Raw genomic sequence first — 12,011 nt, forward strand, 5'->3', positions numbered from 1 at the left:
TAGGGCTTCAAGTACCACAGAAATATGCTTTCACTAAATATCTAAGATAATCTGAGCAAATCAAAAGAACAATATTTGTATTAAGAAATCAAACTTCCATAGCAGAAAAATTATCACAAGATACTCACAGAGGAGGGGAACAAATTAATTCAAGGGGCGTTTGGTTCGAACAGGGTAAAGGGAAAAACTCAACAAAGGGAAAGAGAGGGAAAGGAAAACAATACCCTTTGACGTTGGGTGTTGTTTAGTCGTTAAGCCTTTCTTCATTCTCTCACCATTGCACCACCACCTTCTCCCTCACTCTAATGGAGTCACCGCCGCAACCCATTCCCCTTTTCACGTACCTTGTGCCGCCTTGCCTCCCTCCCGTATCCACGCCTCGCTCTCCATGTCGCCACAAGCCCTCTACCCGCTTCCGCCGCCCTATCCTCGCTTATGCCCCCACCACTTTCTCATTTTTCATTTTCTTATCATTTCACCATTTAAATAAGGAGGTTAAATTTGATGTTTTAAAGGTTAAGTTCGACCATGAAAACTCATGTGTCCATTTAAAGACACGTTAAATGTTTCGAAAATGTATTTTACAATTCTTATGCTTGATTTCTGTTTTTTTTTAAATTTAGGGCTATGGGTTCGTGGTTTTGAGTGGTTTTGAGTGGTTTCGGGTGGTCTCGGCTGGTTTCGTAGTGGTTTCGGCTGGTTTTGGTGGTTTACAAATGTTTGGGGTGGTTTGCGGTTGTTTGGGGGCGATTTTCGACATTGGAACCATGATGGTTTCAGGAGGTGTTTGTGGTGTATGAGTGGTGGGTCAGCTGCTTCTGAGGCGGTTGGTCGATGGAGGCTAGGGTTGATGGGGTCAGCAAGAGCGGTGGGGGTGGATCAGGTTGTGATACTCCATAGTTTTGTGTCATTTTATTTTATACTAGATATAAAGCCCGTGCGATGCATGGGTTAAATTCTTTTTTTTATGAGATTTTTTTTTTCAACTCTAAGTGATAATTAGAACAGTGGTTATTTTTATAATCAATGATTATGCCAGTTTTAACAAGTCTTTATTTTATTTATCTATGGAGTATTAAAAAAATTCAAAATTTATCTGTTATTATCTTTTACCGGGTCTTTATTTATCTACTTTTTATTTTTCTCTTATTATCTTTTACTGAGTTTTATTTATCTTCATCTCTTATTATCTGTTACCGGAATTTTATTTTTCTCTTATTATCTTTTACTGAGTTTTATTTATCTTTATCTCTTATCATCTTTTACCGGGTCTTTATTTATCTATTTTTACTTTTTAATAAATTTAAATTAATATTATTGTTTGATGACATGGAAATCCTACGTGGCGCTCCGAATGCTCTCCAAAAAACTCCCCTTGATATATATATATATATATTATATAGATATTAGATTTCAAGGAAACATAATGAGTTTTATATTTTAAATATTTAGAAATAATGTTACATTTTAAACAATGGTATAAATAATATAAAAGTTATTTTTGTCTCGAAAGGAAACGAAGTGTTTTATTTCAGGAAAAACAAGGAAACGATCAATTTACTAAGTCTTAAGAAGGAAAACCGAAAACAATTTGGAAAAGGATTTTAAGTTAATAATTCTTTTAAGTTAATAATTCCTAATTATTTAAATTAAGGAAATAACCATAAATTTATAAATAAATAAAACAAAACCCTTAATTCTCTTCTCCCTCCTCGTCCTCCATTGTTCTACTACTGTCGCTGCTAATTGCATTGTTCATGCGCCGTTTTTCTCTGCATGTTCCCGCACCTTCGTGGTCGTTCGCCATCTTCGTCTCCATCGTTTGTCTTCTCTCCCTCTCGCCTTCCTCTCTTCCCCTCTCCCTACTACCCTCACGGCAACAACAAGAACCGCAGAGTTGTTGCGTGCATGTGTTGTTGTTGTTGTAGTCGTAGTCGATTAAAATTGATGCATGCAAATTGTTCTTGATGATAGTTAACGTTGTTTCTATATTTTCTTTTTATATAGCTAATGCTCTAATATGGTTGACTTTCTTTGTTAAGGTTTAATGGAAAAAACATTCTTTAAAAAAATAACGTAGCTTTTTATATACTACTCATAATCTATGCTTTCGTATGTATAATAAAGTATGTTTAAGGATTTAACTCATACAATCTGATTTTTACGCCTTACTAATAATCTATGTTTGAGTATGGTATAAATCGTATTTTGAGGAGTTTTAATCCCTAAAGATAGTATTTTTTTTATACAAGTTTATAATCTGTATTTTATGAAGGAAAAATCAAGTCTAAAAATCAGATTACTGGGAAGTTGTATAAATCTGATTTTTAGTAGTATAAATGTTAGTTTGTGTAATCAAGAAACTGATTGTAATATTATACAATATATAGGTACCAAGTTCGTAGAAGGGAGATTCTAGTTCGTTGTCTAAGGCTATTTTCGTACTTCAAAAGGTACATACTAGTCCTAGAGTGTTTTGATAATATTAGTGGCATGAATAGGACTTGAAATTACCTATATTTCAATGATTGTATTGTGATGAGTACACTTGGGAGTATGTCATTGTTGTTTGTTTATTATAAGAAGCAAGCATGATCTTTAATATTATTTCATGTGTCTTACGCGTTTTACTAACGTCAATTAGACTAAGTTCGGACATAGTATGTTAGGAGGTTTCTCAAAGCCTCCGAGTCAAGGATTAAAGGCTTACTAATAAACAAAAAAGCAACAAGAAAATTACTAAAGCACTTCAAATGAAAAGAATGTAAGCTCTCGAGAAGATATTCCTCGAGTAGCAGTATGGGTAAAGGAACAATCTTACCCAAGAAGTTAAAGGAACACTCTTTATTACGCGCTAGGGTGCTTTTACGTACAGAAATCAAGTTAACTAAGTAGTTAAACTTCCCGAAGAAGGTACGTCAAGGACTCTTTTCGGGTTATGCATACTGATTCAAGGTTTGTTTGTACTAGAGGACGCCCTATAAGTTTAAAGTTACATATTCGAAGGTACGTCTAAGACTCTTCGACACTTTTATAGAATCGTTAGGTGCGGTCAAGGACGGCCTACGGTCAATCTTTTATATTACAATGCCAAATCTAATTCATAAATCAAGGTTGAGTCGGTGAGTTTAAAGTTGTGTCCTGAAGTGCATTACTTAATAGCGTCGTGTCTACTGTGTTTAATATTAAATGAATAATGCTTAGATATGTACTCAGCATTAGCTGATATATGGTAAACCATATTTCATTTTGGACTGTGGGGAGCAGTCAATCTACAGGTTTGCGAGTAATGGAATACATTTTGAAGTGCCCTTTTTCCTTTGAATATTGCATTGAGGGGCCTATTGAGGTCTCCACATTGTACTTTGTATTATTGTTTTAAGACTTCCGCTATTTGTTTTCAAAGTTGGACTATAAAAGTTAAACCAGTTGTTAATTAATCATTTCATCTGCCTTATACGTTCCCCCATTTTTCCATAACAATCTTCAATTATCGGTTGACATGACTAAGCCACCATTCATTGATGGCACAAAAATTCTACCTCAACGAACTTCTGGTGGTATTGTGGTAACTATATTTTCATTGAGAAGAAACCTTCAAGTAGATTGCTAAGAGAATTATTGGTGCAAATATTATAATTTCTTTAGGCATTGTATCATATCAACCAAGTATTTTGAGGCCTGGCTCTTTAATTACAAATCCAGTAAACTCCAAGTCATGGAAAGAGAGCTAAATACAAGCATGTCCCCTGTACATGAAACGTGAGATATTAAGTAGTAGATTGCTTAATTCAATGCAAACATGGTTTTAACTATAACCTAAAGCTGGCTTAGGAAAATATGCACGGTGAAGGAAGTCAGTCTATCACACTAAGTTTCAGCAATTTGTTTTTTATTCTGTGAAAAAGGTGTCCAGAAACTAATTGGTGAAAAGCAGTGTTTGGTCTGCTGGGATTTGCAACAGAATGACTGTGCAGCAAAGGTTCATTTGTTGGTTGATTGCTTTACAGAGGCTACAAACCAGAGTGAGGTTAGAAAATATGGGGGTCTGCATTGAAAAACAATTTCTGATCAGTGGTTGTTTTGATGAGACTACCATCACTTATTTTTTGATAGTTCAGCACAACTGTAATCAATAAAATTAAAGTGTCAATGGGTGTGGATTGTGAATCTTGACATTCTCATGGTATCTTGAAGTGGATTCAGAAGAGATGCAAAGCAGGAAAATTCCAAATGCATTGTATGAAGGCTGATGTTAGTGCTTGTGCTTAATTTTTATGGAGATCAATAATGATGCCCTTTAGAATCAGAAAGCTCCTACAGCTAGTAAAACTGTGCAGCTAATTCAAAGTGCACTTGTGTATACTCCCTCCGTCGCGATTTACTTGCAACAATTTCCTTATAAGCCGTCCCAAATTACTTGAACAATTTCTATAAAAGGCATGAACCCACTGTTTTTTTTTATTATTTCTCACTTACTTTGGGACCACTTTACTTACTATTTCCTATATAGACATTACAAAAAAGAAATCCCCACTCACATCTTCAAAAAAGCAATGACCCACTTACAAATAACTATAATAAGAAAATACCGCACTACCAATTATCCGGCAATAAAATATAAAGTCAATGATTTGCCTAAAATCTTGTCCCGGTCAAAGTGGTGCGAGTAAATTGGGACGGAGAGAGTAGAATACAAGGGGTTATGCGTAAGGAAATAGTGGAAAGAGATAGAATGTGGTTAAACATTTTGAATTCAAATATATAAATGGTTGTTTTGCTTCCTCTTGTAAGAATAGTCCTTCTCATAAGGTCCATCTAATTTAGAGGCGTGCTTAGGTTGAAATATTTTCAGTCGATGGTAATAAATCTTTCTTGCTTACCAAAAAAAATGAAGTATATATATATATATATAATCCGTATATGGTTTTACAAAAGCCAAACATATGAGTAACTTTTAGCTTCGAGCAGCAATCAAAGCTCCCAACTAGCAAAGCTTTTCCTATCCCATATTCCCATGTCCTAAACCAACTCAAGATAGAAAATTTTGTTTGGCAAACACGGGGAAACACTTGCCATTCTTTACATAGCCACTTACAAAGGAAACTCCTAATTCACAGCCCTTGCTTTAATAAATCTTAGAATCTACAAATAATAAGAAAACAAACAATCCAGAACACTAACACCACGTGAGAAATTATAAGAAAACAGAAACATATCCTAACAATTCCTGGTTTACTGATGTTATCATAGAGGCCACTATTATACAAACAAATATTGATACTAACATAGAGGCTTAAAAGGAAAAGTCAGACACATTAGGGACACAAACAAAGGCAGCTACTTTCATCTGCAAAGAATAGAAAAGAGAAGTGGAACATTACCGTTCAAGTATCCGCATCTCAAGCACTGCACTTCCTGTTTCGATGACAACTTCTTTATGATCTTTTTCCTCAGTTCAGTTTTCTGCAGTGAGTCAAGCTTGATATTTCTTATCCTCTTCAAAGAATCTTTACATTCTTTTTCTGGTAGCAGGATATGTGAACAAGACTGGCACGTAGAGGAATATCAAGTTTAGATGACGAAATAACCACAAGTCAAATTAATATTTAGAAAGACAAGCAATGATGAACGATTTCAACTATGATCTTAATGTATGCATCTATTGAACAACCATACACATATGACCAAGCATGAAGCCAAGCGACTGAGCTAGAAATATTTACTTATCAGTTCTCTCATACCCAATTTGACCTCGTAACACAGATTGTGGAACCATAATGAAGAAACAATGGCATTGAACTATTGATGTTTGGAGGACAGCAGATCATACAGAATTCTATCCATAAATACAAGCTTAATTTATTCAAAATATTATGATGCTAGCTTCTTTTATATAATTGTACTCGCTACAGTAACTTTGTTCCATATTTATGATAACAATTGAACAGCATTTAAGATTATTTTTATACAAAAAACAGCTGTACAAGTAGACAACAACTAACATTAGAAAATGGTAAGTGCATTATTTCTTAACCAAAAGACTCCTCTTGGTTTGATATAAGTTTATAACTTCAGAACTACCATAGAGATAGACGCAGGAGATAATCAAGAAGCAATTACAACTCTAGAATGAAAAATTGAACACTGTATAACTTTCATATCTGTACCACTCAGGTACAGGTACAGGTACAGAAAGGGATTCTTATCCACCACTGATAAAAAAAATCCTTTGAAACTGAAAGCCATTCAGAAACCAAATTAGAAAGACTACCAACCACTACAGAGGAAAAGTATTTGAGACTATCTTTGCCTTTACATATATCTCAGGGGATTAGAGAGTTATTGATATCAAAATACCGATCACTGTTGCTTTGTGGAGGCCTAACAATGCTGCACTGCCATCATAACACCTCTCTCTATTTCAAGGGCAATCTTCATAGCCCAAAAAACACTTGAATATCAAGTGGGATCACAATCCCACACTCTCCGCTATGAAAATCACTACATTTTCTCTTTCACGTTTTTCTTTTGATGTTCCCCTCATTGATGTAATTAGCTGATTATCATAAGTTTTGGGGTTGTTGGTCTAGGGCATCGACCATCAGTACAGCACAGCACATAATTTACTTCCCTGGCATTAACCCTTCCTCAGAGGTGGGTTTACAAGGAGGTGAGGTTCAGTTTATGCCTAGGTTAATTATGTTGCGTATTCTGGTTTGGAAAAAGAAAAAAATAATAACCAGCACTTATTAAAAAAATCTTATCGAAACCAAAAAAAGTTGAACAATTTTTCACTGAACATATTTTCTGGCATCAGGAACCTCCTCCCCCATCTCTCGATCCCCCTTAGTCAACCTCCTAATAACTCTATTCATAAAAGAAAAATATGAAGCTTATATAGTACATGCTCGGAAGGAGAAAGTTGATAAAATTTGTGCTTCGGCAACAGGTATCAACAGCTGAGGTTCGGGAGTCCTTTTTGTCCTCAGCATAAGAACTTCCGAAGTAGTTACTATGATTTTTTTTCATAACCAATAAAATAATTTGATGAACTTGTAAATTCAACAAACATTAAGGGTTCATAGAAACAAAAGAATATGAGAGAAGGAATTCTTAAGGAGTTTCCAGCAACACAAAAGCTACAACCTCCAATTTTTCACAACAAACGCCAAACTAACGAACTCTAGATGCACAGGTAACCACTAATAGCTCATCTTCTGCTACTTGCTAGCTTCTTACTAGGCTGGATCATTTAATAAACACTTGAAACTAAAGTTTGGTTCAAAGGAGCAAAGGAACATTGCAGATCTGCTACTATTTTCTAATCTTAGATGCACAGGTATCCACCAATATTTCTCTTGTATTTTTCTCCCCAACACAGTTTGTCATGGCATTGTAAAAATTGTCATCTCTAGAATCAGTCATCAACATAAAACATCCACATTCGAGATATTGAACATACTGAAACTGAATTTCATTTTAAACAATCAAAAAAATATTTTCTGCAAAATACTATAGATTTTCTGTCTGTTGATTGTTCAATTAAAGTTTCGGTTACATATAATCCATGGCCATCATTTGTATGGAATAATTCACAATATTCAATTACATATAGGGTTCTAGAGGACTGTTTGAGAGGATTAATGAAGTTCATCAATTAACGCTTTTAATCATCATCCATCTTTAATTACTGCATAGTACAGGTATTGCGTGTTATCATCCGAAGATCGGGTTCCCACTTCCCACTTATATCGGTGTGTCCTGTTATCACTTTCTCTATTCGGTTTTACATTTGCTAAATTTCTACTAGTTATGGTTATTGCTTGCTTCAACAAATAGTCTTTGCTTAATCTAAACTACAACACATTTGCCTTGATGTGTCGCAGGGAAAAACCCACCAAGTTGACAAAACACATGGACACATCCAAACCAATACGCTTTACAAGCATGTTTCATATTATCAAAAATGATGAAGCAATAAAGGTCAAGACGTAATATGAAGGACACATTAAAAAAAAAAAACGTGACACAATGACAAGATAATCATAGAACATACCTTGCAAATACACTTCAGAACATCTAGAATCGCACCAATATAGCCAATATTAAAAACAGGTAGTGCAAGAGTTAAACATCCATAATGACCAGGACAATCCTCATACTTTGCATGGCATGTCGCGCAAAGACCACTACTTTTGTTTGGAGGCCCCTGTAAGCAAAGAAAATACTAATGAGCATCAACTAGAAAGCTAGATATATTGCATATCAACCCAAAAAAATTCCCCCTTTGTATTCCAGTCCTCAATCATTGAGTTTCATTCAGAAAGCTAAACATGGTATCGTCATGGGTTAATTTTGTGGATTTAAAGGAGGAAACATATGTTTCTCCTCTTTTCGCTACGTGCAGGACCTTCTGGCTTTCATACAATTCCACAACTCCAATTTTCATAATTCCAAAAGACCAATTCAAATTTGAATAAATCAGTGAGAGTGAACCACAGTTCAATTCAATGAAACAAGCCCAACATAACAATTTTGCAAAAAAAAGTACCTCTACCCTTCGTATTACTTACGCAATTACAAATGAAAGATTCAAATTTTAATAAATTGGTGAAAATGAACCACATTTCAATTCAATTAGCACAAGCCCTTACGTAACAAATTCTTCAACAAAAATTAACATCAAACCTAACAAAAAAAAAGGATCAAAAAAGAAAGGAAGTGCACCATTTTGGGGTCCAAAAGACCATTAGCAATAGGCTTTTTCTGAGCATCATAATAAACGCCTCGAAACACATCAATTTCAGAAATTTTACCAATTTCTGATGCCGAAAACATGGAAAACTTAATGCTTTCACTGCAAAAATCAATCATAAACAAAACTTTAAGTCATTTCTACCAATAACAAATGAAAATTGCAATCATCAATTCATCATTATCATCAAAATCAATACAAAAGCTTCAAAGAGTAACTGACATTCGGCGAGGTTCATTGTCCTCAATATAAGGCTGCTTAGTGAACTGTACATTGTCGTGAGACCTCAGCATATTGCTATGGCCACAATAATTTTGTAATGTGTCGAATTTTCGGTGACGGTTTACAGAAGCTTAGAGTGGCTTAATGAGCAGGCAGGCGTCCGACCTGGGCCCAAGGAAAGATAGAACGGTGATTGTCAGAAATTCAGAAAAAAATGAATAGGATTATACGAACTTCAAACGGAATTTCTCTTGAAAAACACCAAAACAAACCCAACAGGATATAATTAACAATTTGAAACCATAAAAATCGAAACATATCATACAAGTATAATACGAAAATCACACCACCAAAACAAAGATTATAAAAAACACAACCCAGGATATTTAACAATTTAAAAAATTGCAAATAAAATCAACAGTATAATCGACTTAATTACCTAGAATAGCAGCACCAGAGACGGGGAGGTGGTCGGCAGTGGCAGAGGCGGCGGCGACTATGGACACAACTACAACTACAACTACAACTACAAGACGCTGCTCTTGCTGTTAGTGTTCTAAGAGGAGGAGACTGTGAGAGGACCGAGGAGGAGGAGGAGGAGGAGGAAGGAGATGCTTGGAGAAACTGTTTTTTATTTTTTTTATGTTAAAGTTAAGCAGTCATTTTTTGATAATTTGGGGGAAAAGGAGTTAAACCCTATTCTTTTTGTTTTTAATAATTGCATTTTTAGAATTTATTTAGCAGTTCAATATAGTTCATGAACATTCAGATCAGATCAGTTCAGTTCAATTTAATTCAATTAAGTTCAGTTCGAGTTAACTCAATAATTAATTTCCTTTTATATTACTATTATTATTATTATTTATTCTTATTACTACAGAGAATTATTTATTATTATATATAACTTATTATTTACTATTAATTTTTTAATTAATTACTATAATTTATTATTTATCATTTATTATTTACTATTTATTACTTCGTATTTATTACTTCGTATTTATTATTTTTATTTATTTTAATTCAGTAATATTTAGTTTAGTTCACTTAAGTTAAGTTTAGTAATATCAGGAAAAAAAAGCTTAAGTTTAGTTCAGTTCAGGAGCATTCGGTTTAGTCTATGTTTCGTTCGATTTATTTTGACTTATTTCAACAAAATAAGTTCAGTTAAGTTCAAATATGTTCAGGTGAGTTCAGATAATATATAAGTTCAGAAAAAATAATTTTTTTTTTTTCAGACATTTTCATACACAAATAAGTTTGTTTCAGACAAACTAGATTAGATCTCGTGCACGCATGAATATTATAAAATTATAATGTGGCCATTTTTTTATAAAATATTTGAGTAATAAAGAATTTTCGAAAATAAAGTACGGAGTTGTATGGAATACAAAATATTTTGACAAATTTTCAAAAGATTAATAAAGTTTAGTCAAATTTACTCAATCTTTTCCATAAAAAATTATTGAAACAAATAAATGAATAAGAAAAAGAAAAAAGAGTTTTGGCGGAAAAAAATCACCAAGAAGTGACACATGTCATTCCTTTTGTTTTAGTACAATGTAATTTTTAGTTAAGTTCAGATAAGTTCAGATAATATAAGTTCAGTCAAAATAAGTCAAATAAAACGGAGTCTTAGTTCAGTTTAGGAACATTTGGTTCAAAAGAACATGGTCTTATTTTCACATATGAAATATAAGTTGAGTTACCCTGTTACCTGCTCATTTCACATGAGAAATAATAAAATATTTTAAAGACTTAAATAATCTAAATATAAAGCTAAGTCTAACTTAATCCAATTTAATATCTCTATTATATAAGGGAAAGTTTGAGACGGTGCAAATAGTGATTGTCTATTTTACCCTTACTAAATTAGAAAATAAAAACAAATTAAACAAATAAACATTTTATAGTATAATATAAAAGGAAATTAATTAATCACCAAATATTAAAACTAAAAAGAAATCATTAGAAATGGGAAAAAGTAATTAACCAAATAAGTATTTTTATGTATGCTTTTTAATTATAAGCACGCATCGCGTACATAATAAACTAGTATATAACTAGATTAATTAGGGTTTGTGCATGCACGAATATTTTAAAATGATTTCTTATAATATATTTGACTGAAATTTTTCTCTCCCTATCGTTACTGCATTATCAATTGCTGAAATTTTAACAAGCGTGCGACTTGAACATACGTATCCTAAGGTTATGAGTCATGAACAATCAACCCGAACCCAAAATTAAGTGATTCAGGTGAATAGAAAGAATCTAAAAATATTTTTATAAATCGATCCTACCCGACCCTTTTAACAAGTCTATCTCCGTATTTTCTTCGATATTAGATTGTTTTTTCCCCTTAATTTCATCCTACAGGCCGGACCTTGGGCATGCATAAGGCGCGATCATACTGGACCCAAGGAGAAAAGTCTGGTATCTCTTAAGTCAAGCGGGATCAGGTGATAAAATCATTTCCGTGCGGACATGTTTGCATACAGTAATGTAGCATAGTGGTTTTGGTTTGTGTGAATGCAGAGTTTAATTTTTTTTGGACAAATTATTTTTTACCACCTAAAAAAATTAAAACTTGTATTTTACCACCTAAAAAAAAATTAACATTATTTTTTACCACCTGAAAACAGAAAAAAAGATGAAATCGTTATGTGGGGCATACTAATTCAATTTCCCTCCAATTTTATACACTTCCTCAACGATTTTCTTTAACTCTTTCACCCTCCTTTCTTCATTTTCATTGAATTTTGTTAATTTTTTGAACTAATGAGAGAGAAAAAAATCACGTGAATTAAAAAAAATTGGAGTAGGAGAAGAGAATGGAGTTAAATAATAAATACATGAAATCATGTAAGAAGAGAAAATATTAGATATATATACATCCGTCATTGTGACCCTCCACATAACGGTTTCATCTACTTTTTCCATTTTTAGATGGTAAAAAAACAAGTTTTAAACTTTTTTTAGGTGGTAAAATACAAGTTTTAGTTTTTTAGGTGGTAAAAAATATTTTTTT

At 33.2% G+C, this 12,011-nt stretch overlaps 1 protein-coding gene across 1 annotated transcript in view; it reads right to left on the minus strand.

Moving 5' to 3' along the window:
* The window catches only part of LOC110783116 (DNA-directed RNA polymerase III subunit 1), a 36,381-nt gene extending 26,746 nt beyond the window's left edge, over positions 1-9,635 (minus strand). Inside the window, exons 1-5 of the mRNA XM_021987415.2 lie at positions 9,420-9,635; positions 8,981-9,145; positions 8,731-8,860; positions 8,060-8,212; positions 5,385-5,550 (exon numbers count right to left, since the gene is read on the minus strand). Of these exons, the coding sequence (XP_021843107.1) occupies positions 5,385-5,550; positions 8,060-8,212; positions 8,731-8,860; positions 8,981-9,051 (520 nt within the window). The 5' untranslated portion in view covers positions 9,052-9,145; positions 9,420-9,635. The remainder of the gene's footprint in view (positions 1-5,384; positions 5,551-8,059; positions 8,213-8,730; positions 8,861-8,980; positions 9,146-9,419) is intronic.
* Positions 9,636-12,011: the final 2,376 nt, after the last annotated feature.

The sequence above is a fragment of the Spinacia oleracea genome, chromosome 3 (genome assembly GCF_020520425.1).
Source record: "Spinacia oleracea cultivar Varoflay chromosome 3, BTI_SOV_V1, whole genome shotgun sequence".
Taxonomy (NCBI): domain Eukaryota; kingdom Viridiplantae; phylum Streptophyta; class Magnoliopsida; order Caryophyllales; family Amaranthaceae; genus Spinacia; species Spinacia oleracea.